At 35.0% G+C, this 26,894-nt stretch overlaps 1 protein-coding gene across 5 annotated transcripts in view; it reads left to right on the forward strand.

Annotated features, from left to right (window-relative positions):
• The window catches only part of Epha5 (EPH receptor A5), a 314,453-nt gene that overhangs the window by 55,579 nt on the left and 231,980 nt on the right, over window positions 1-26,894 (forward strand). For all 5 annotated transcript variants that reach the window (XM_038327546.1, XM_038327563.1, XM_038327554.1 and 2 more), the window contains exon 3: window positions 8,478-9,141. In XM_038327546.1, the coding sequence (XP_038183474.1) occupies window positions 8,478-9,141 (664 nt within the window). The remainder of the gene's footprint in view (window positions 1-8,477; window positions 9,142-26,894) is intronic.

Below are 26,894 nucleotides of genomic sequence, written 5' to 3' on the forward strand. Positions count from 1 at the left end.
TATTTCATTGTCTTAGAACTCCCATGTCTTCTGCTGCGGAATCAGTTTATTATGTTTCCATGTATCTGATGAGCTATATTCCTTTGGTTACTTTCAACATGCTTTTTCAGTTGTGCCAGTTATGAAATTATAAGCACTGGGCTCAAGAATGGCACAGCAGGTAAAGGTCTTTCTGCACAAGCACAAGTACTTGCATTTGATTTCCAGAACACAATAAATGCTGGGGGGGGGGGGGAGTGTTCAATCTGTAATTCCAGCCTTGAAAGGTATAAACAGAGAATTGGCAAAGCAAGCTGAGTAGCAAAATGAACTATACAGGTAAGCTCTGGGTTTAATTAAGGGATCATGCCTCAAATAATAAGATGGTACAGCAATCAAGGATGATCCTCCAGCCTAAGCCCTAAATACACACACACACACACACACACACACACACACACACACACACACGGACACACTTATGTGAACACACATGCACACACAAAAAACATCGAAACAGAGACAAAGAGACTGACAGAGGTGTGCCTGCAGACATATATGTCCCACATGTGCCAGAAAGCATATACACACATTGTATATACAGACCCAGGAAAAGGAAAGAAATGTAAGCAGCAACACCAAGACGTGAAATTACTATTGAACAGCAGTCACTAGACTTGTTACACTTCGTGTGCAGTCAGTTGCTAACAAGTCACTTTTTCCTCAATTAAAAAGATGTGTAAATGTTTGTGTGGGTACATGCGTGTGTGTGCACACACGTGTGCATGTGTGTGCATGTTGTTTTGGCTAGGAACAAACATAATAAATATATGCAGAAAATGAGAGTTGTGATGGACCTACAGCTGTTTTTTCATCTCCTTTTACCTCAAGTATAAAAGCATTGGAATTCTGAAAATAATGCTGTCCCTATGGATGTGCGTGTAGTTGCTGACTGCCCAGCCCCTGACAGTAGAAAGCGTCTATTTCCAAGGATTTCATTAATCCTTCTGTGGCCTGGGGTTGAGGGACTGAGTCTCTGTTATGGTTCTCTAATCACTTAAACGTGAATAAGCTCATATCCTTAATGTGGTTGTTTCCCAACCAAAAAAAAAAAAAAAAAAAAATGAGATGGAGATTTGTGTTGAATAGCCACTGATTACAAGAACATGATTAATGTGAAATATGGAATTGATTTATGGCTGCTGTTGTCACGACCTAGACTACGAAGTCTAATGTTATCTAGTGAAAATCGAGGACAGAGAGAAGAGCAATGGGCAGGCACAACATCGTATTTTCAGATATATTTCATAAACTGAATGCAATATCCATAGTTGTAAATAGTTTACTGAAACCTTTCATTCTTCTTGTTATTGGCAAGATAGCAAGAAGATAATTTTATTTATTTCATGTGAAACAGTAAGCACACCAAAGTTAATGTACTTTTTTATTAAATTGAATCATAAGTATATTTTTTTCTGTTTACTGATGCTTTCATATTGCTTTGAAAAAAAAGTTTCTCTAAAGACTTTACAATTGTCTGTGACATGATAGCATTTAGATTAATGAATACAATTGTGTCTTTTGAATTGCACATGTTACCGAGAATCAACACATGTGAATATTACTAACAGTCCCTCTGTTCTTGCATGCTCTGTCACAGAGCAACACTTCCCAGTAGTTATGGTAGTATTGGTACATGTGCTCCTAACACATCTTGAGAAATGAAGACTCTTTTTTTTCACTTTTTGAAAAATCAATATATTTATCTACTATACATCCTGGCCACAGTATTCCCCCCACACACCAGTATTCCCTCTCTTTTTTGACTATAAAATCTCAGCAATAAATTTGTATTTCATCATTGCTGCCATTCAAAGTACTAGCTTTACTTCGGCATTTCCATGCCTTCTACCTTATGCTTGTTTGTCTTCCCACGTCATCCCATATTTATCTTCCCCATGTCCCACGTCATTTATGGATTATGGATATACTATTTATGATGTGGGACATGACAGCAACAAGTGGAGGGGGAGCAAGGGGTAAGTAGTCTATCCTTCTGCTTTCATCTCATGTTTATTATGTTCCTCTCCATCCCTCTTGGACTTTTGCCCCTTTTTCTAGTATCTAGCTTCTAGTTTTCCTAGCTTCTCCCCGTCATCTCTCTCTCTCACACACACACACGTCTATATCTCGATCATGAAGGTTCGAGTAAACACGCCATATTTGTCTTTCTGAATCTGATTTATTTCATTTAGCATAATTGTCTTTAGTTCCATCCATTTTCCTGCAAATGTCACCATGCTATTCTTTATTCTTGAATAAAATTAAATTCCATATCTGCATGGCATTTCCTTCATTAATTCATTTGGTGAGGAATATCTAGTCTGTTCCATAACTTTCCTGGGTTAAATAGTGCCACAATAAACATGGGTAAGAAATGTTCTTCATATTATGATGCATTAGATTATTTTGATTCTATTTCTAGTCGTGGACCAGCTAATTTATAAAGTAGCACTGGCTTAGTATTTGGAGCACTTCCATGCAGATTTACACAGTGGCTGCAGAAGTTTGCTATTACACCAGTAATATAATTGCATTTCTATTTTAAACACATATATAAATGAGGTTACAGACATTTTAAGAAAGACATAAGCATAGTGTTATATAAACTTTTAAGATAGAACAACAAGAGATAATTTGTTCTGCCTGATAACAAGTGTTTGACTATCTCTTGGCATATACTAATAGAAAAGCTGCGCTGTGAAGCCTCAGTGTGAAAATGTCTGCGATATTGCCGCAATATCACAGTGAACTGAATCACTGTTTTGTAACCATTTCGACTTAAGCTACTACTTATGAAGTCATAACTCATAGCACAAAGTCACTAAAAACTTTCATAATATGCACCATAGGAAATTGGTAGCTTTTAAGAGGATGTTGATAAGATTATTTAAGATTATTCAGTTTATTAATTTGTTAATTTCAGATATTCATATTCACTTAGACCATGCTGTATTCTAAAATGATTATTAACTAGTTCATATGATATAAATTATTTTATTAATAAGAGTTTCTTCAAGGATAAATGTGAGATTTTCAATAATAAAATATTCATAAAATATTTTGCTATTTTATAGAACATAAAATGATATAATATCTTTTATTAAAGTTGAATAATTTTATATTTGATGTTTAGCTCTTAATTTTATATTTTATGGTATATTCATCATAACTTAATTAAGAAATAATTTCTTGATCAAATCATTACTTTCTTGCAGCATTATTTTTTTGTGTGTCATTTAGAATGCATTTCAAGGCCTCAGGGACTCACTCATAAAGCATGCTCCTATTGAATGTTATCTTTCGACCTGAGTTATAAAAATGTTTCTACTTACATCTATTTCTATCACAAGCCTTTCCTGAGGAGCTTTCGGATTTATAAGTCATATCTTTTCAGAATAAATAATGAATAATAAACAACTTAAGAATATTTGCTAACTGAAACATTAAAGGAGAGAGAGGGTAAGGAAGAATCGCTTCTTGTCATTCACACATACAGTTTTATATAGATAGCCAATTACATATAAATTTCCATATGTAAATTCTCATATAAGCTTCAAAGACTGAATTTATTTGTCAATGATTTCCTTCATGCCATGAATTAAATTGAAGATCATAAATATCTGTATTAGTCCATAGGCAATGGAATAATAAACTTCAGTTTAATTTTATACTCAGAAAATTAATTGAGTCATTTCTAGCAATAGTATTACATTATACTCATTAATCTAAAGATGTTTCAAGAAACTCAAAGTTTACTTGATGAAAGGCTTTTTACCACTAACATATTGCTGAAGAAAAGAAAAGATTTGGATTTGTGTTTTTCATGCTAGACGTTGAACATCTTAACACAATTGCTTTACCAAAGATCTGTAACTATTGGAGAGATTGATTTTAGGAAATAAGACTTGTGTTAAGTGTTTTATTATTAAATCTTTTTCCTTTGGAGGTTTTACATAACTAAAGATGTTTCTTTTGCCTGTTGAGTTGCCAAAAGTCAGAAGACTAAATAAGAAACATTTTTATGAAATAAAAACTATTTTCTATGAAATAAAAATAATCTGATTCTTTAAACACTGAAAAGTTTCCTCCTTTGTTGGTGAAAATTACCTCAGATGGCTTTATATTTTATTCATTAAAATTTTAATCCTTAGAGTTATAGTGATGGCTCAACAGTTAGAATTTTTTTGTTTTGCCGAAAACCTGGGTTTGATTGTCAGCACCCACATAGTGATTCACAGTCTTTTGGGCTTCAGTTTCAGAGGCTCTGATAGTCTCTTCTGACTTCTAGTGAGGCCAGAGGTGCACATGTTGCACATATAAAATGAATGCATGTAGACATATTTCCTTGACACCTCATGGGAGGTCTCACCCTCTCTGAGGAGAGGATGGGAAGGTGGAGAGAGCAGGAGGAGTGAGGGAGAGGGAACTGGAATTGGTATGTAAAATTAAAAAAAGATTGTTTTAAAAAAAATAAAAGAAAAATTTTTGCTCAGAGAGACTTATAAACAAAATGTGCTCATTTGGAGGATATATTCTTAGTAAAGTGAAAAAAATGAATACAACTAGAAAAATGAAATAAAATTGATTTCATAAAACCAAAGGCATTGGTTGAAATCAGAGCTATGAACTTAGATAATTTGGCAGTTATTAGCGTAATTTACTTATGGCCTGTGCTTGCTTTCCACAAAACAGTGTGGTTGTAGTCTCTGAGGTTGTTCTCTACATAAAATTAATTGTAGAAGATGGATCAAAAAATGGATCTGCATCTATTTTCTTCCTCTAGTATGTAAGCATTGAGATCTCTATAAATTCCAGAACTATTTTTTAAATTGCAATATTTTTCAAGAAATGATGACCCAAGACAAAGATTCCTCATTTTTGACTCTTCGTAGCTTGAACATTTGGGTAAACCACTGCAAATGCTTACTGATTTGAAATTAAGATTCTACTCACTTGATAGCATTTTACTTTTATAGCATATTTCCCGTGAGAAATGGCTTGCTATCAATTGTAAGAGATTTAGAAAGCAACAAATATATTAAAAAAGCATATTAGTCTGATATCTCACTGTGCTGGGTAATTTTATATCAACATGACACAAGCTAGAGCCATCAGAGAGGAAAGAAACTCAGTTGAGAAAATGCCTCCATGCATCAGGTGTAGGCAATTCTCTGAGACATTTTCTTAACTAGTGACTTATAGAGGAGAATGCACCCATTGTCGGTGGTATCACTCCTCCCCCAGTGGTTTATGGTATTAGGCTCTATGAGAAAGAAGAACAAACAAGCCCTTCATGGCCTCTGCATCAGATCCTACCTCCAGTTTCCTGCCCTGTTTGAGTTTCTGCCCTGACTTCCTTCGATGATAGTCTGTTATGTAGACGTGTACGCCAAATAACTCTTTGCAACCCGAATTCTTTTGCTTGTGATGTTACATCACAGAAATAGTAATCCTAACTAAGACATACACTTTTCTACCATGAATCCTAATTGTACCTTTAGTTGTTCATCCTTCTAAAATTACATAGTAAGTGGTGTAGTGAACGGAGGAATCCTCCAAGGGAATCCTCAGATGAAGGACAGATATTCCTGGAAGGTAGACTTAGAACTGGACAGACAAGTTGGTCAGATGTGTGCTTATGTGTGCTTTAAAAGGTTCATTCTTGTTTCTGCTCTTCAGATATTTTATTTCTGAAATGGTTAGAACATCCTATCTTTAGACCCTTCCTGTTTTTCCTTCTTTTCTTTTGTTTTTCTTTTTTTTTTAAAAAAATAAACTGGGTATTAGTATTTTTAACTGATCACAGTAGATAACTTCAGTTCTTAGCTCAGAGCTTAAGTGGCAGGTACTGGTTCGCAATTTATACATTGAGATAGCAGAATTTTTGGCACTAAAATTGAACTGCAAGGCACAATTTCCCACTGAACAACGACAATCAAGCATCTTTATCCAGAGGTTGACTGTGGAGTTTCTTACCACTGTTCCTTGACCTCAAGGAATTGATTAATTCCTTGATGTAGAAGAAAGATAAATAGAAATAAAATAATGAAAACGGAACTGGATGATCTGTAACCTCTGATAGCGTAAAGCTCAGAATCGATTCCATTCCCACAATGCTTCTTAGTGTGGATTCAGGAGCACAATCTAAAGGAAGATTAGAGCCTAAACTCTGTGCCCTGAGTATTTTCCTGTGTTAAAGACGCAGCGCAGTGCAGCGCATGCGCTGCTGAATTGGCCATGAGAGTCATGCTGAAGCAGGAGATAGCTGGTGCTCCAGGCAAGACGCTTAAGAAGGCAGCCAGAGTAGACCAAAGCAAATCGTTCGTATAGTTAGGGAGAAAGGGAAAGAATCTGTGCCACACATATAAAATAGTGAATCAGTTTCCTGGTGAGTGTGCGTGACATGAGAGGCCTCAGCGGGTGTGAATGAAGAATACAACTTCGTAGGAGGTTTCCAAGCCTGGGGAAAGTTAAAAAGCCCTAAGCACATGGGAGAGCTGTCATGCCAACCTAAGCTATCTGTTTAACAGGAACTTAAATTTTAAGGCAAACACATGGGAAATCAGCAGGGAACAACTACAGAGAAGAACATGGACTTAGAGTATAGACCTTGGGGAATTGCCCTGACCTGAAAAGACAGACTTTTGTCTACCTTACTAACATCCAGTGGCCACAGAATCAGAGTTCACCCAGAAACACTGAACATAAAATTTTTCATAACTTTCATTAAATTACTCCAATCGCCTTGATACGACTTTTGTAAAAGTAACTTAAAATTTACCTACCCCTTTCCTGAGTTCTTGATGAATGATATTTTCATCATTATTTTATTTTTTTCTATTAGTTTTGTTTCTTTATTATACCTGTTTTTGTTTTTTATTCTTTTTCTGAGATCAGAAAGATCATTTCTTATGCTAAAGAGGAACAAAACTGCCAGATTTTAGATTATTTCAGATAATCTAAAATAAATAAAATATTTTTCTAATTCTTTAACATATTTGTTTATCTGAGGACAGGCATGGTAAATCTCGATAGTCCCTGCTTGGAATCTTTTTTGTCAAAATGTTTAATGTTGTCTCTTTGTTCATTGAAACATACATTGTGAACCTACAGTTTTATACTGGTAAGTATAAATAAATAAAATCGTACCAGAATAGATTTTATTATATATTTTATTTATTATTTTATTATATTTTATTCCCCATTAATTGAAACAATTCAGAGCAGTAAGACATTCAAACACGTGCTTTTAAATTGGCACCTGAAGCAGGAGTACGCAGCTGCCCTGTCAACTGCTGTGTGGCTTGCACTTAGTATTTGTTCTTTGCTCAAAAGGGCCGTGACTGCTTTGGTTTCTGATGTCGGAGGCTCCTTGTATTTTATATCACTCTGCTCATTCTTCTGGACCTTGTATCAGTATAGGATTATGCTTTGTTTGATAGAGTATCATGAAAGAAGATGAGTATTTTTTATTTCCTTGCTTATTTGTGCCCACTTCTTCTCAGCACTGGGATTTTGTATGGTTTGAACCTGTGCAGGTCTTGTGTGCAGTCACAGTCTCTGTAAGTTCACGAGTGCATCAGTCCTATTGTGAATGGAAGACAGTGTTTCTTAGGAGTCATCCACCACCTCTGGATCTTATAATCTTTTTTTTCTCCTACTCTACATACCCTTGAGGGAAAGGGTTTGACAAAAATAAACAAAAACAAACTAACAGACAAAAAGCCTAAATAGCACAGAGCGCTCTACTATCTCTCAATCTCTACACATTGTGCAGCTGTAGGTCTCCGCGTTAATTGCCATCTACTGCAAGAAGCTTCTCTAATGAGGGTTGAGTGGTGTCCTCATCTACAGGTATATCAATATGTCAATAGTAGTCAAGTTTTTTGCTATGTTCCTTTATCAAAATAATATTGTTGTCCCTAGTTATACCTCTAATTGTTCACAGTACCAATATCTTCTAAATAGCTATGTAGCCAGGGATCAAATTTTTAGCACATACAACTTTTAGAGAGTTACCTTTGTTTCATGTAATCCACATTCATTCTTTCTGTTCAACAAATATGAATCTTTTTCTAAAATGTTTATTCTAAAATTTTATTTTTTTAATTCATAATTTTTCCATCTCTGGGTTAATCCAATGATGTATACAATAAATGAGGGTATAGATTGTAGCTTAGTGGGAGAATGTATGCTTAGCAATATCAGACCTCAGATTGAATTCTTAATATAAAATTCAGAAAAACAAAATGTTTTTGTGAATCTGTTCTCCCCAAACTTTTTATATGACTTATTTCAATGTTATGTATGAAAGCAAATATATTTCTTTTGGCAAATTATGTTTTATTCTTTTGTGTTTGAGTTTGTGTGTGTTATTTTCCTTTTTCTTTTTGAGTTTCAGTTTTTCTCACACCTCTCTATTTTCTCTTGTACAGTGGGAAGAGATTGGAGAAGTTGATGAAAACTATGCCCCTATCCACACATACCAAGTATGCAGAGTTATGGAACAAAATCAGAATAATTGGCTGTTGACAAGTTGGATATCCAATGAAGGTGCTTCCAGAATCTTTATCGAACTCAAATTTACTCTAAGGGATTGCAACAGCCTTCCTGGAGGACTGGGCACTTGTAAGGAGACATTTAACATGTATTATTTTGAATCCGATGATGAGAATGGAAGGAAGGTTAAAGAGAATCAGTACATCAAGATTGATACCATTGCTGCTGATGAGAGCTTTACAGAACTAGATCTTGGAGACCGTGTCATGAAACTCAATACAGAGGTCAGAGATGTAGGACCTCTGAGTAAAAAGGGATTTTATCTCGCTTTCCAAGATGTCGGTGCTTGCATTGCTCTGGTTTCTGTGCGTGTGTACTATAAGAAGTGTCCTTCTGTGGTAAGACACTTGGCTATCTTCCCTGACACCATCACTGGAGCTGATTCTTCACAGTTGTTAGAGGTGTCCGGTTCCTGTGTTAATCATTCTGTGACAGATGATCCTCCCAAAATGCACTGCAGTGCTGAAGGAGAGTGGCTGGTTCCCATTGGGAAATGCATGTGCAAGGCCGGATATGAAGAGAAAAATGGCACCTGCCAAGGTAAGCCTTTCCTGTGATTTGTGTTCGCATTGTGTTTCTCTTGGATCATGTGTGTCTATTTCCTGCACTGATTAGAAGTTAACTTTTACTTTGTTAATTTTTGGAAATTATTTCTCTTCAAGTTTTATTTCTTTCTTCTCTGAATTTCAAAGACTTTCAAGCAATGATGAAAGATTTAATGCACTACTTTATTGGGTATACATATTTAATGCTCAGAGTGTAAATTTTGGTACGATGTCTCATATTCACCTCCTGCTCAGAAGTTTTATTGCGATTGGTACAACGGATGGCCTGCTAGCATCCATTGTAGGATGGTTGTCTGTCAATCACTGTGGCTTGTTGTCGTGAAGTTATTTCTATCCTTGTTTTGCTGTACAGAATTAAAATATAAAAATCTTAGAGGAGACTTGTCCTGGCAAGCTTTAAACTTCCATTTAAAAATTCTTTGAAAATGGGTTCAGCCACATGAACTTCTCAGAAAAACATTTGTCATCTCCAAGGACATAGCTTACTACATTGTTTACATATGGTTGCAATTATATGCTTGCTTTTCAAAATTTATAGATCAATTTTAAGTGCATAATAAGCAGTGCCCCATGAAAATAACTGTTTGGAGACAGAGTCAATACGGAAAGGTCATTTCAAAGCAATTTGCACTTGGAGATTTTTTTTTCTGTTTTAATTTTTCTTTTAAATTGGAACTTGATCATGCATGCTTCCTCATTCATTTGAAATGCTCTCGCTTTGCCCACAGTATGGTAAGTTGTCCTTTTAGCCTTGGGTATTTACCAATGGCTTTTTGAAGGAGGGTGGTGCTTTATGATGAAGTGGAGAACAGTGTACAAGGAAACACATTTTTCCCCTTCGGAAATGTGTGCTCTTATGGGCTTCATATTGTTTTCAACATGATTTCTTAATTTTAAGTAGATAACAAGAGGTTTGTGTGTATTGTCTGAGGCGAAACATCATACTGAGCAGACCCTCAATCTTTTCTGGTAGCTAGATATGTATTCTTATTTCCGAAGTCCCTATGTATGTGCTTAACTACCTGTCTTTTTTAAGTTTGATTTCAATTGATCAAAGATCTAGAGGGACAAACTGCATCATTTACATGATCATCCTAATGCGGGTGGTTTATTGATTTTCTCAAAAGCTATTTCCTGTAATAAAATTCCTCTTTTCAATTTTTTAAATTTATTTTTAGGAGCCTCACAATATTGTTTATAGATAATTCTAGTTATTTCCAATTTAATCTCTTCTTGATAGGCACACTCACATACATAGACAAATACTGACACGCACTTAAAAGTGCTGTCAAATGACTATTATGTTTCTAAGTGTGTTATGAAAGTGAATCATAGTTCATTTGATTGGAATTATGTGAAAGGTCTAATACCTTGTCTTGTTCTTGAACAGTTGCAAAAGTTTATGGTTAAATCATATATCATTGTATGTTAGAAACAGCTAGTAAATTAATATTGTCTATAGTTCATTTTTAAATATTGTAAATAGGCAGTTTACTAATAATGCCTTAATACTGTTTGTTATCCTTTTAAAGCAGCAATCTACTTAACTGATTACTTAGTTATTTTAGGGAGTAAGTAAAGGCTAAATTAGACCACTACAAAATTTGTTTCCTTTCAGATTGAAAGATGGTATAGGAAGACTCTGAACCCTTAGGATAAAATTTGAATTGATGAGATGAAAGCATTCTATTGACACTTATCATTGAAAGTATCATGTCTCAAGGGAGTAGTGTGTCTGATCAAATATGTGTTATTGTGAGAACTTAACACTAATCTTCTTTTCTTTCTCACCTCATACTCTTCATAATTGAGTAGAGACCACAATGGGTGACAGGAGGGATGAACTGGAAAGGTCATGCTGTAAATGAAAAAAAAATCTTTAAAATATTCCATATTATTATGGCTGAGTGATTGAACACAGATGCTCTTGCACAGGACCTGAGTTCAATCCCCAACTCCCCTATGGCCGCATACAATTGTTTGCAACTCCAGCTGTAAGAAATGTAATGTTGTCTCTTTGCTAACTGTAATGCTCTACTTGCTAAGCACACATCTATGTTCAATTTATCAAAAACATTTTTTCATAGCATTACTTGTTTTTTTATAATTCTTCGCTTGCCCTCTTGAATAGTCATCTATCTCCAACCTTCCTGGAAAATTCATTCCCATCCTTCTGATCTACACTCCAGTACCTTTTCTTTTTCTTCTTTTTTTTGTTTTTTTTTGTTTTTTTTTTTCGAGACAGGGTTTCCCTGTAGTTTCTAGAGCCTGTCCTGGAGCTAGCTCTTGTAGACCAGGCTGGCCTCGAACTCAGAGATCCGCCTGCCTCTGCCTCCCTAGTGCTGGGATTAAAGGCGTGCGCCACCACCGCCCGGCCTCCAGTACCTTTTCTGGAGAGATGTTATGACTTATCAATACTGGGTCAAAGCTCACTCTTATTTACTTATACACTGCCTTTTCATGGAAATTTGTCATGATGTAATTCCTCTTTCTATTACCATTACACTGTTCATTTCTTATGACACAAGTGGCATATAGTCAAATTGGGAAAGAAATTGGAAACCAAGAGGAAAGGGAGTAGAGTCAACAAAGAGAGAAGAGAATGTATGAAGGTGTGAAAAATGTTGTATTGCTGATTTATTTTACATTTCTGTTCACATACAGAAAATGTTCTTGTTCTGTTCAAAATCAAATTTAATAAATCTTCCAAAAATAATCTTTTAAAATAAGTCTTGCCCAAAAGATTCTGAGACTAAATTCTCAATAGTAAGAAATAAGTCATTTCCATGCTTTGAAATGATTGGCATTTCATGTACTCACCACTGTGGGCACCATCTCAGTCAATTTTGTCAAGACACAACACTGGCCTATTGAAATAAAGTAGAATTATTACATACTGACATTTAATTACTCAGTCTCTCTGCTCCCCAAATTAGGTTAAGGTTTAATGAAGGTTGTAATTATGTCAAGAAGCTGGAGTTTGAATATATGTATTGTAATACATTATCATACATGAATATTTGTGAAATTCTCCAGGTGATGACCTGGGAAACCTAGTCAATCATGCTTGTGTGATCTTTTACCCCTGTAGGCATGATTGGATTGACCTAAAGATTTTTAGAAATTGAATTTCAGGGTTGAGAATGCTAAACAAGTAAGTAACGATATTGTCTCACCGCTAAGGACAACAGAGCATAGGTTTAGTGGACAAGGTCAGTTAAGTAATACATGGTTCTTTATTTTCACACCACTGAAAGTTCCCATTGAACTTCCTGTAAAGTATCAGACAGCTTTATCTGTAATAATCTGTTTTGGGCCAAATAATACAATATTCTAGTTTTTATTTTACTAATATAAAATGTTCTATGTATTTGTTTTGCGATGCTGAAATACATGACTCAGATTTCTATAATTAACTACTGTATGTATGCAAAATTGTTTCTTTGAAATGTTCTTTGTTTTCAGAGAAAAACTCTAACCCAATTTCAGTTAGCCATGTGTGTTTCCTTACCTGTTATTTATTATTATTTCCTGTGTATTTCATATTATTTTTCTCCAGGAGTCGTATGATTTTTTTTAGCACAAAATGGTTAGCAAAAGCCCATTTTGAAAGTTTCCGCTTTTTATTAAAATGGATGTGTTTGACAGAAGTAATTGAGTTCACATGAATCAAATGTTGCCTGCTGAGTTCTCTTGTGATTGTGTTGCTGACTTACTCAAATGCAAAGCAAGACCACTAATCTTCATCAGTTGAAAGTGGAATGAAGTAGTAATTTGAAATTAGCCCTAGATAATTATGGTTTCACTTATATCAAATGGGGAAAAGGGATTTAGATTGTGGGTCACTGCCCAAACCAGCCAGAGTGAAGAAGGTATATAGTGCATGTGAAAATACAGGGTAAAGCAGGTTGCACATCAAGGGCTAGGGAGGAAAACCACTTATTAATTGTCCAACTGGGAGATGATTGCACAGCAAGGAAAAGTGTAGTGAAAATACCCAACCCAGGAAAGACCTTTGATTCAGAAACAGTACAGATACAACAGGGAGCGGTATACTGATCATTCATATTTCTGGCTCATATTTATGAGTGAATAGTCTGGTTGGAAGTATAGTGTACTAGGTGTTCCTGTAATTATGCATTGGGGAGCCTAGTTATTTTTAATTAGGCATATTACCAAAAAACATCAAAAAGGGTTGAACTCTTGGTTCTATTTGGTATGCTATTGTATTCAACAATAAGAAACTGATTTTAATTTTAAAATTTCAGCAAGTGTTAGTTATTATGCAAGTATAAAATAAAAGTGGTTTCTTTGCATGTGTGCACGTGTGCCATGTGTGAGTATGAGTATATGCGTGTATGTACGCATGTGTATTTATGTGTGTATATATGCATGTCTTTGCATGTATGCACCTGTGTGTCAGCTATGTATGTGTGTCTATGTTTGTATGCATGTATAAACACCATGATGTGCACATTAGCTAAGCCCTCACATGTATTTTCAAGTATTACATATAAGGATAATAAAAATGGATGGCTTTTTGTGTCTTTCAGTTTAAGCTGCACTCTACTGAGGTTTTGCAGTGGTTTTATTAAAGTTTTACAGAATGTTGTCTTTTTTCATGTTTTCTTTTATTCTAAATCATGTTTTCAATGCTGTCATTAATATTTTGAGCCAAATACTTACAAGATGGTGTGAGTAGCAATGTGGGTCAGCGACGGGGAGAGGATTGTACCAGGTTCTTTGATATCACCCAGTAGCAGCCGTAGGAATTCTACACTTCATTTTGAAAGCGAAAAGCTGCCTCCAGAGATGGCCAAGTACTCTGTGATATTCTCACTCTCAGTGGAGAAGCACTAAGTCCTCTATTTCCCCCAGTGAGCATATATTCCAACAATACTAAACACGTTTTTAGATGCATTTATGAACTATGTACCATTGGAAAAGTGAAAACTAATAATTCTTCTGAGATAGAGACATGTTAGGTTACATGGAACAAGCAAGGTACCAGCTGCCTAAATTACCTTCAAAATGTTGAGAAATACTGTTTGTGGAAGACAATGCAGTCTAGGGTTCTAAGCACATTGATTCTGACCCAAAATGGGTTCAAATTGCCCCTTTGTTTAGTCTGGCTATCTCTCCAATACAAGTATCTGAATCCTTCTCATTTCCTTCTTTTTTTTCCTGCTTCATAGCAGGTGACAGATAAAGGGGTCTTAACATAGTATTGAACACATTGTATTTTTTCCTAGACACTTGCTATTTATTATACTTTATTTAAAAACGTGTATTTACTGGAGTATATGAATTTATTATAAGTCTAAGGTAGCTATAGTTTAGGAATTCATAATTTCTTTAAAATGGACTGTATTTTTGAGTGGCTTCATGTATAAAAAATAATCTTACATTTTGCTGTATTAGGTTAAACCAAGCTATTCAAATATCAATTAAGTTCCTAAATAAAAAAATACATTTTTCTAGAGTTCCAGTACTGTAGGAAAACTTACCACATTAAATAATATTTCTCCTCCTTGAACTAACGTTGTGTCAAGCAGTATGTATAGTCTGTACGAGGCTGTACCCTAGGAAGACGGACAGACATGCATACAGCTTCATCTTTAATACCAGACATAGGCAATTTTTTTTTTGCTGGATATATGAGTGCCTGAGGATGGGCTGTGCAAACTTAGGACAAAATAATGTTTCTTTTTAGAAAAAAAATGATGTTTAACACAGACATTGAGGAAATGAAAGAGTAACTCAGCAGATAATCTTGTAATGTCAGGAAATAATTTAATGCACTAATTTGTGTTATTTTATACATCTATACTGTTGTACCAGTGTTTTGAGTATTAAACTTTGAGAAATAAAAGACTAATTCCTAGGTTTCCTGGCTATATGGGCTATTTTAATATCTGTTATACTATTTAAAAGATAGAGAAGTCAATAAACATTTGGGGTCAAATATATACACATTGAATGTAAGTGCAATTGTAGATGACAGATGTTTGACTTCCAACACTTACACAGTGTTTATAACCACCTGCATTTCTGGTTCTAAGGGATCTGATACCCTTTTCTGGCCTCTAAGTTCTATTGAGCACACATTTTATACTTAAACACATGCAAGCACAGATGGATAAACACAAACAGGACATAAATTAGTAAAATGTCCTAAAATGTCCTAAAATGTCCTGCCCAGAACTTCTCTCTCTCTCTCTCTCTCTCTCTCTCTCTCTCTCTCTCTCTCTCTCTCTTCCCTCCACCTTGGAGGAGGGAGAAAGTACTGGAAGAGACAACTGAAATTAGGGGTCATTTTAGGATTGAGTAGAGACCTAGTGCTGTGGAAACTCTCAGAAATCTACAAGGGTGACAGTAGCTAAGACTACTAATAATGGGGAATATGGAGTGTGAACTAACCATCACCTGTAAACAGGCAAGACTTCCAGTGTAGGGACTGGGAAACCAACCCAGCAACCTACAATTTGTCCTACGCAAAAGATGTGCTAGGGTGAATGTGGCACACAAATTGTGGGAAGGGAACACCAATGACTAGCCCAGCTTGAGACCCATACCACAGAAAGAGGCCAAACCTGATGCTGCTTGAATGGCCAGGAAGCAGAGACTGGAGAACCCAGAGACCCACAATAGAATCAAACAGGACCAGAAAGAATATTTTTTAAAAGAATCAATGAGATGGTCTGTAATTATATTTTGCTATACTCTTAGAAGGAAGCCTAGAATAGTTGTCATCAGAGACGCTTCATCAAGCAACTGATGGAAACAGAGGCAAAGACCCCCAGCCAAATATTAAGTAGAGCTCAAAAACTCCTACAGTAGAGGGGGAGGAAGGATTGTAAGAACCAGTGGGATCAAGGACACCAAAAAAAAAAAAAAAAAAAAAAAAAAAAAAAAAAAAAAGACTCAACCAAGCAATGATCAAAGGGGCTCACAGAGATTGAACATTGGTTCAGGGAGCCTACATGTGTCTGACCTAGGCCCTCTGAATATAGTTGTACAGCTTTGTCTTCTTGTAGGAAGTGGAAGCGTGTTCTATCTCTGACTCTTTCCACTGCTTTTGGGACCCCTTTCCTCCTAACGGTGTTGTGTCATCCAGCCTTCAAACAAGGGGTGGTGCCTAGTTTTACTGCAACTTGTATGGCATGTTTGTTTGATAGCTCATGGATGCTTGGCCCTTTCCTGAAGTGAGACAGAGGAGTGGATAGGGGAGAGGTGTCTGGGAGGTGAGGAGGGAGGAGATACCACTTTTGAGACTTAAAATAAGACAGAAATAGATAGATAGATAGATAGATAGATAGATAGATAGATAGATAGATAGATAGATAGACAGGCAGATAGATGATAGATAGATAGATAGATAGATAGATAGATAGATAGATAGATAGACAGGCAGATAGATGATAGATAGATAGATAGATGATAGACAGACAGACAGATAGATGATAGGTAGGTAGATAGATAGATAGATAGATAGATAGATAGATAGATAGATAGATGCGATATGATATTATATAATATGATAGATAAGTAAAATGTATAAAATCTCGCATGTACTTGATTTATATGATGTTTTACTTTAAAATTTTATTTACGTGTGGATATTTCCAGAATGGTGTGCCATTTATTTCATAATAGGAAACACTAGGTCACCCACACTGGTATCCTCACAATAGGAAGTGTGTCATTAACGATCACAATGAAAGGAGAATTTCCAATTACCCATTGTCAGTTAACCAGTATTCATTACCCTTCCCTCCATTTTTCTTCCTGTTGTTATCTTTTTCTTTTTTTTCTCCTTTCTTTCTTTCTACTCCTAGGTCTGACACATTTTATCTTGCAGCTTTTTATTATTTCATGTTTACATGTAGTGTTTGTGCCTAAGAGTCTTCAGTATAAAAACGAAAATATTATGTTGAGGTACTTAAATCCTTTCAGAGCATGAAGATGGCCCCTTCATTTAGCCTAATTAAGGTGTAGTTTGGATGCAAAGAGAGAAAAGAAAGAAGAGCCCCAGTTTGGGGAAGCAACAATTAGAGCAAATGATCATTTGACTGATGGATCACTCCATTTCTTTGATGCAATTATTAGTAGGAATCTGACTTGGAGAATGAATGCTCCCAAGATCCCGCTGTGTGATTGTAAAGGAGAATAATAATGCGCTATTCCATATGCATAAGGGCTTTTCATCTACTAAATGTGAAGCTCTTTGAAAGTATTCTATTAAGACATTTCTAGGGTAAAGAATCAAAATGTTGTTTTCCATGCACTGTAAAACAAGTGTGGTGAATTTATCCATTTTCCAGGGTTAATATCGCATTGCTTTTCTAGTCTGGCCTCTTACATGGTTTATAATCTGAGAGTGAAATAATTACTTGATCTTGTGGTGGTTTTCCCTCTACATTCATATATTTCCCTATTCTTCCATGCTAAAAGCCTCTTTATTTAGGAGCAGACAGGCCTGCATTACTTATTTATTTTAAAAAATCTCTTTAGAAGGTTTTGTGTGTAGTCTGTTTCTGCTCTCGTGGTTCAAGCATGATTTAATATGTCAACATGGGTTTGCTTAACTGCATTTGATTGTCTTCCATACTTAGTTCGAGGCAGTCTCCTTTCGAGCATGTTGCATCTCAGGTAAATGAAATGTCATAACAATGAAAACTCCTTGTTTGGTGACAGGAATAGATTTCTTTGATACTGTTAGTGGTGGAAAAAGGAGTGTGTGTGTGTGTGTGGTGGGGGGGGGAGAACTGAAACAGTAATTGTAGACAATATTGCAGTTACATCAGTATTCTTCAGGACCATACATTACACACTATGATAGAACAATATATTTAAGCCTGGGAGAACGTCCCTATTCCTTCTGTGCAGGGTGGGTTTAAATCAAAATCAAAATAAAATACAATAAACAAACAGAAAACATCTGTTAATAGTATTGCCAAAATAACTTCCAAAGATAATCCCTCTTTGCCCCAGTTTGATTTCTTTTGTACCTTTTTGCCAGAACCTGAAGTTTTTATTGTTTTTGGTACATAGCTTTAGCAACTTATCTACCATAATACTTTTTCCTATTGCTTCTCACAGTAGATTTCAAAACCTCAGCTAAATAAGTAGATTTTTGAAGACTGTGCTCACCTAATGCTTATTTAGCATGAACTGAATCTGCAATACATGTATCAACATCGATGACCAGTTGAGGCAAATGGAAGTAAAACCCTTTTATTTAAACTAAAATGAGGATGGCTACCAGGTCAAAACTCACAACGGATTTAAATAATTCCCCTGGATAAATTCAACTGAACAATTCTCATAGAGGTTGAAGTTTATAAAAAGAAGGGAAGGGGGCTCAAAATAACAAAAATGAAGTCAGAAGAAACAGGTTGTTAAAGTTCTATTGCTTTCTTGACTAGAATAGCAGAGGTTTGTGAATCAGTCGCTTTCCGTCTACATTCCACAAAAGAACTGCCTCAATTAAGAGCTCGATTCTCCTGCCCTCTGAAAGATAGAGTATGGGACTTTGGCATGAAGTGTCCTTCATTCTGTTCATCAGACAGCTTTGCATGCCAATACCTGGAAACACTAGCATATTTTCTTAGTATCCTTTGTATTAATGCAATAATCACACAGTTGATCTAAATTTGACAGAAATAAAGTTGAGCAACCAGGCATGCTGCAAGTGATTAAATGTGCTACAGGATTGGTGAGCTCATTCATGAAAGGAAGAAAGAAATTAAACATTCAGGAAACACAAGACTGGGTGAGAAATCCGAGCTTTGAGAAAAGCTTGATGAAGGTGAAAGTTTGCACAAGGTCATTGTGATGTCATTTAGGGGGAGCTGGCCTGAGTTCCCACACTTGGGCTCAGGATGGCAGGAGTTATTTTTACCTAGAGTGTGGAGGAATTACCCTGAATCAAGGACAAGGACTTTGTTCTAAAAAACACAAAAGTGCACTAATGGGAATAGTTTGGCTTAGACATTTAAAAGGCAATAGTACAGGAGAAATTATTCAGATCTCCGCGAGTAAGACCTAAGGTCCTGCACATCAGACCTGTCAGGCTATTTCAACTGAGCTGGTGAGGCAAGCAGAGGAGATGGTGCGTACGTACAGAACTGCTGTGTGCCTGTGCTCTCAAATGTTTTATTCATATTCTCCTTTAAGCATGACAACACCCTGTGAGCCATTTTCTGGGGCAACTGGAGCTGAGAAAGTTAATTTTAGCAGGATCACACAAACCAGAACTAGAAACTGGTAGCTGACGTTCGACCCCAGGTGTGTTTATGTCAGCCAGTAATTTTCTTCCCAGTTGTGGGTTCTACATTAAGATTCATCTGAAACTCTCTGATTATGTCGTGAACTTAATCTGTTGTCCTGACTGAGCTGTAATGAAGTAAATATGAGAGAGAGGGAGAGAGAAGTTGCCAAAAGGAAGAAGAAAAGACATGTTTTCTTTTTATATATAGTAGTTTCCGTCTCTACTTTCAGATGTCACAGTAAGAAAGTAAAAATGAACCACACAGTGATGGGAAGAATAACTACTAATGTAGTGACAGTTGGGTTTGCCAGATCGGTCAGTTGGAAAAGGAACCTGCGTCCGAGGCTAGCAACCCGAGTTCTATCCTGAACACACACGATGGAAGGAGAGAACTGATGCTGGCTCCCAAATTGTCCTCTGAGTTCTACATGTTTACTATGGCATGCCCACTTCCTGCAGGCGCATGCGCTCACAAAACAAACCATTTCAACTGCAGTGTGTGATGGTAGAGAATCAAAGTGCTAAGGAAAGTAGAGCAGTGGGGATGTCGGATGAAGAACACCAGGGCTTTGTCTGGGCATCTGAAGCTTCACAGTTAGGATTCACAAAAAGGAAGAACTTTATAATTTGCCATGCTTTCTACGAGAACATCCCAATAAAACCGAAGAAGTTTTTCCCCCTAAGCCCAGAATGCATACACTCGAGAGAGAAATTGTCTAAGAATGTTGTGACTTTTCATTTTATTTCCAGCTTCTGTTCTTGCTCTTCTTGCACAGCCAAGTTAGTATTTTCTCTGTTCCCAAGTAAGCTATTTAAATATGTTTTCTGAGAAATCAAAGTGACATTTTCTTTAAAAAAAAAAGTGTGCTCACCTTTGCTGGTTCTATTTTGTTTTGTGGTTATGATATATAAGTAATGATAACTAATTGAGTGTGGGGAGAGCTGGTAGAATTCAAATGGAAATCAAATTTTGTACCCTGTAGCCCAGTAATCAAGCATTTGCTACAACCAATTCTGACACCACACAGCAGCAGAAACAAAATTCATGACAAGGCACCTGGAAGAATTTTCAAGCGTTTCTTGCTGAATGTTGGTTACAAACAACATTTTAAAAAGCATCATTAAAAAAAATCCATTAGCAAACAAATCTCCAAAACAAATCACTTTAATAAAAATAATTCTTATTTCTCTTGGTTGATGAAAATGAAGGAATTACAATGGAAGGAACAGCAAATGTACTTATGTTCTAACGAGGAAAATGAGCTTACAAAAGAAAGTTGTTCATGAATGAGTCTGTTCAGCCCAGATATGCAGCAAACTGCTTTATCTTTACAACAAATGTGCATATATAGCTGAAAGTAAATAGATATTTGAGTCTGGTGTAAGTGGAATAAGATTTCAAAGTACTCTCTAGCAGTAATTGGTTATAAACACAATTTCATTAGGCTTCAAAATATATAACTCTTCAGGTAAAATGAATATGCTAGCTTTCTAAATTCTTAGAATCTATTTTATCTGCAGTAGATAAAGCATATTTATTTTCACTTTGCTGCAGGAAAACTACAATAAAGGACTAAAATGACAAAGGTCATACCACTCTTCTGAAGAAAAGTAACTGCAATTTGGTTCAATTCAGATTCAAGAGCCAATCTATGATAATTCTAGAATAAAATGGAAGGTAACCGATTAAACTCAATTGTGTTCATAGTCAGTAATACTCATAATTCTACAATTATCATAGAATTTGATGGTGTGAATAATTTTAGAAGGCAAAATTTTTACTGAAAGTACAACTATATCACATTCTTGAAACACACTAAGATTGGAGCACACTAAAAATTGAAGACGTGAAAATAAGAAATGTGGGGAAAGAAAAAGTTCAGTGTGGCCAGGATGGGAATAAGAATGTAATAGGGGTTAATATTATCAAATCACATTATATGCATGTGTAAGGTTGTCAAAGAATATATTAGAAATATTAAAATTACATATGTGTGTGAAAGACTTCTTAAAATAAAGTTTTGTTATAAACTAAGGTTACAAACATTATATTTATGAATATTAATATTAAAAGTGGTAGACTCCCTTTTTCTACCAGTAATTCAGCTTTGGTTCTTACAGATTGCTTGTGCTTATTCTGCTACGTAAAAATACATAATAAAAAAGAATTGTGAAAGTATGTAAGTATATGTAATATACTTACTCAAGCATATATTTGGGAAGAGAGCTAAATAAATAAGTCATATCACCAAAATCTAAAAGTGTCTTTATTATCAAACTCTGGCCAAGGTCCTTAAAAAAGAAGAACTTGATGTAACTCTTTCCTGACACTGGAGGTTTCATTTGGTGGCAAGAAATGGCTAACTGGGACTTTATCTCCACATTGTTTGGTGATTCCATTTATATTTCTTTAATTTATTTATGTATAAATATATATTTAATACACACATGATACACAAAAAAATCTAAGAATTTCTAAGAGAGAGAGATAAGTAAGGTAATAAATGCCTAGACAAAACATTGTGAGTAATTAACATCCCTGGAATGACTGTTGTGTTCAATTTTAGCTGGCTGTCCACTGCATGGGATCTACCCTTTAGTGTAGTTTGCTACACAGTGAGACTTTTTTCTAAAGAGAGAGAGAAAAGGGAGAGAGAGGTAGAGAGAGAAGAGAAAAAGAGAGAGAGAAATAGTGAGCAATAATGTATGGAGTTGGATGGGGAGGAAAAGGAAAGGATCATGGACAAAACATGATCAGAATATACTATATGAAAAAAATCTATTTCTAATCAAAAAAGAATAATAGAAGGGAAAAAAGAAAATAGGAATTTGAAATGTTTCTTACTTAATGACACATCTAAATGATGGTTTGAATCTGGGAGTTAAAGCACCAAAGGAAGAAGTTAATACATCCCCACAGGCAACACTTTTTTTTTTTTTTTTTCAGGCTTGGAAATATTTAATAGCAGACAAAATAGAATCCAATATGAAAAGCATTATATGAGAGAAATGCAATTTTCAGACAGTGAAAAGTCCACTAAAACCTACAAATCTTTATGCATGTTAACAGGAGCCTCAAATATATCAAACAAGTACTTTGAGAGGTATAAAGAGAAACAGACAAGCCCACGATTACAGGAAAGAGTTCAAATGAAAGCAGATGAAAAACAGCTCACTGGGCACCTCTCACTTGTGAGTGGCACTAAACTCTGCTTCTCATGCATTATCTAAAGCTACCGAGAACAAGTAACACATCTGATAAACAGAACGAACATTTTTAAATATCCATGAGATATTCATTAAATACATTATTAAGCATCTACCGGAAAACAACAATAACAACAACCACTGCCCCAGGAAAGGTGGCTGGCAAGATTGTAATGAATGAACATTATTGTTGATTTGGCAACAGCTCCGAATAATTTGGCATTATGCATTGAATGTCCATATTCTCTGACACAGTAGTTATCTGTCTGATGATCTATCTTAAATAATCAAAAAGTTTAGTCATAAAATATAGAAGGGTTATGTTTAGAATTAATGATGACGTTAGTTTGAGAAAACATTCTCATAAATTTGAGGTATATTTTGACTACTTAACTCATTTTAGTAGTTTAAGAGGAAAGAAAATCATAGATAAATGAATGAAAGGATTAAAAATGAATTGTGAATATTTACTAAATTAGCTGATATTAGTTAATATTGAGCATTATTATATGTAATCACATAAGAGTAAATATTCTACAATTTGAATAAATGTTTTATTTTAAAAATGTAATTTCTTTCTTTCATTGGTTATGTGAAAAACACTAACAAACATATCTCTCTTATATAAGAATATTGAATTGAATGTATTCTGAAGAGGAATAGCCACAAGCCATAGGGAAAAGTGCAGGAGCACAATCAAATTAGCCTCATTGTTCTACACTATCTTCCTGGAGTACAAGGTTAATTAGTACCATGGGCTCTATGCATTATGCATCACGGCAATCAGGCCTTTATTCTGCTGGGTCTTTATCCAACTGCAAATTGTTGCTTTTCCCATAACAAAACCTTGATCAACTATTGTCATATTTAATTTTACTGTTATATTGGTGTCATACATATTAATTCATATACTCATAGATATGTTCTGAAAGTGCCAATCCAAAATACAAAAATGGATAGAAAGATGAAAGAATACTATCTTCCACTATAGGATATAAGCTAGCAAGATAATGGTGATCAATCATTGTTTTTTGTCATACTTAGACTTTTTCACTCTTAATTAATTTTATTTACAAAGAACAGTTTGGTAATAGTGGCTTTACCACTAAATAATTTCTCTTTAAATTCTATCATCTTTTAAAAAAAATGTTCTTATGATTAACTTCTTTCTTTCTCTCTCATAGCCATAATTCCTCATGAGAAGGAATTTTATATTATTTTCTAGATTGTACCACTTTCATATAGAACTGGCTTATGGCTTCAACATATTTTAATTGAATTTAATGAACATAAGTGTGCATTTAAAAACCAAAATATTTATTCTGATTAACAATTCATTAAGAATTTTGTTATGGTATTCAAATGAGTAAATAAGTTTTCTCAGGAATAATTTATTTCTTTTCTTATATAGGAAATAAAATTTATAATACAGAAAAGGTAGAGGTAATTGTTAAGGGCAATATAGTTATACATATTTACTGTTGTTTATCCAGAATTGAAAAGTTGAACTGGACATTCATGATAATGCATGCCTGTAATTTCAGAAGTTGGGAGGTTAAGAAGGTGGAAGAGGAACATGTGTTCAGGATTAGTCTGTTCTATACGACAAATAGTCTTCTTAACAATAATTTAAAAACCATAGATTAATTAACCTGAAATAATTCCATGGTTATTTTTTTTCGTTCTATCCCCACTGCAGACTTCAGGGCACATATGAGAGCTAGGGACCTGCTTTTCCTGTTTTCACAAATCAGGTCCTTATCACTATTCAGGAACTGCCAAAATCAATCCAAATACATGAAATGCCCTTTAACCTTAGCTTTCCTTTCTCACTCAGAAACCATAGATAGGCAGACAGACAGACAGACAGACAGACAGACAGACAGACAGACAGACATTTCTGTATACTTTACCAAACTGGTCAAGTTATCAGGTAATCTGAACTTCAGCAAAATATGCCATCTTACTGCTCCTTGATTAATTCATATATCTTTTCTTATGGTAATATTAGAAGTTTGAGATTATGTTAATTATTTACACCTTCTCTTCCATTCTTATCACTTGCAAGTAATTTCTGTTACTAAATCAATAATTTATAATCCTGCTTTTCAGAGAGGAAAAACAAAATATGTTCTGAGTAGGCAATGCCTGTTTCTGCTTATCGAATGCATATATTCCATGCATTTTTAAATTTTAAAGTTTTAAGTAAAGATTTTAAAATGCAAAGTTATGTAAGGTGTATCTAAAATGTCTGCTCCCCTGACTCAGACTAAAAATATAATTTTAACACTTGGAAAATTAGTCATACAGTGTTTGCCATATGGAAAAATTTAAATACATCTAAAATAGCAATGAATAGTGTTGATTTCTCTTTGATAAGATTACCATTTTGTATCTCAGTGAATACCAATGAGTTATTTTTATTTATTTTATTCCAAATAAATTCAGGAAATTTAAAGTGCAACTCATGATCTGAGATATTAATAGGGAATTTAATTTCTGCCCATTTTATAGTTTCTATAATATAAAATACTGTAAGATATGGGTGCAGAAGTTTCTAACTTATTTTAAAATGTTATTTTTACATTTTCATTAACATTTAAGTCCTCAGTGATTTTGTCAAAATTTAAAAATGCTTGCAATAATCACAATGAAATTGTTTCAAATACACATTTAGTCTTGACTTTCATGACACATTTTATTTAACATTTAAAATAGTTGTTATTCATAGTTAATATGACAATGAATCAGTCTCTTTTGATAGTTAACTTAATGAAGTACAATACATTGAAGATATTATGAAGTCTAATGAAGATTAACTGTATTGCAAGCTAATGTAAATAAAATGGAAATGTCCATATGTATTAATAAGAACAATATAATCAACTGAAAGTTCTTTTTTTTTTTTTTTGAGACAGGGTTTCACTGTAGTTTTAAAGACTGTCCTGAAACTAACTCTTGTAGGCCAGGCTGGTTTCAAACTCAAGTAAATCCACCAGCCTCTGCCTCCTAAGTGCTGGGCTAAAAGGCCTGTGCCACCACTGCTTGGCAACTAAAAGTTCTTAAGGCTGATGTTTAAAGACAAATTACTTTTAGATAAAGTAATTTTGTTTGAAAAATACCAGCTAAAGTTTCAAAGAACTCAAGTTGATGCATGGGAACCTAAGTAGGGAATGGTATTTGAGTCATTTTACTTGATTCATATGTCACTCCTTGGACTAAGATACTGATTTCGAAGTAGTTCTAAAAAAGTACTTTCCTTCTACCCTTTCTAGTTATTTTTTTGTTTTTTTGTTCTATAAAAAAAAATAGATCAACAAAAAGTCTGTCTTCATGTATGGACATATAAAAGGAACTGTCTTTCATACATCTTACCTGATTCTCTCTGCCTAGACATGGACGGGCTCACTGTGAGCCTTGTCAGTTTGGTTGCTCACCTTCCTGGACTTAGGGGAAGCTGGGAGGACCTTGGACTTAACATAGTGAAGGGAACCCTGATGGCTCTTTGGCTTGGAGAGGGAGGGAGTGGGGGTATGGGTGGAAGGGAGGGGAGGGAAGGGGGAGGAGGAGGGGAGGAGAAAAAAGAAAAAAAAAAGAAAAAAAAAAACAGAAAAAAAAGACATACAGATACCTGGTGTCTTCTTTAGTCTGATGAAGGTCCAAGGATTTCTTCAGTGATGGTGTCCAGACTTTTTGTGTTTTCTTGATGAATGGGAGGAGGGTGGTTATTTCTATAAATTTTTCTCCTGATTTTATGCCAAAAAAGGAGACTAAGGAATTTGTTGTCATTTCCAATTACTTTCAATTCAGAGATACCTATGAAAAATGCTTTATTTTTTGTCACATATTCAATGGATTTTTAATTTAGTGTGCTGCTTTCATGACAGGTTTCCTGTTCCTAAAGATCATTCAGGGGGATATTCATAATTTGTCCTTTACTTTCTATGGAAGTTAATAAAGCTCATTGTAAATATGAGAACTAGAGTAACTCACATTTTCTTTAGATCTAGAAAGACATTGTTTCTGTCAGGCAGCGGTGGCAAAGGCCTTATATCCCAGTACTTGGGAGGCAGACACAGGCAGATCTCAGGGGGTTCAAGGCCAGCCTGGTCTACAGAGCTAGTGCCAGCCTCTAAAGGAGAGAAACTGTGTCTCAAAAACAAACAAACAACAGAACAAAGAAACAAAAACCTTTGTTTCTAAACACTGTTTAATCCACAGTCCCCTTACTGCGATCTTTACTGTTC

The sequence above is a fragment of the Arvicola amphibius genome, chromosome 1 (genome assembly GCF_903992535.2).
Source record: "Arvicola amphibius chromosome 1, mArvAmp1.2, whole genome shotgun sequence".
Taxonomy (NCBI): Eukaryota; Metazoa; Chordata; class Mammalia; order Rodentia; family Cricetidae; genus Arvicola; species Arvicola amphibius.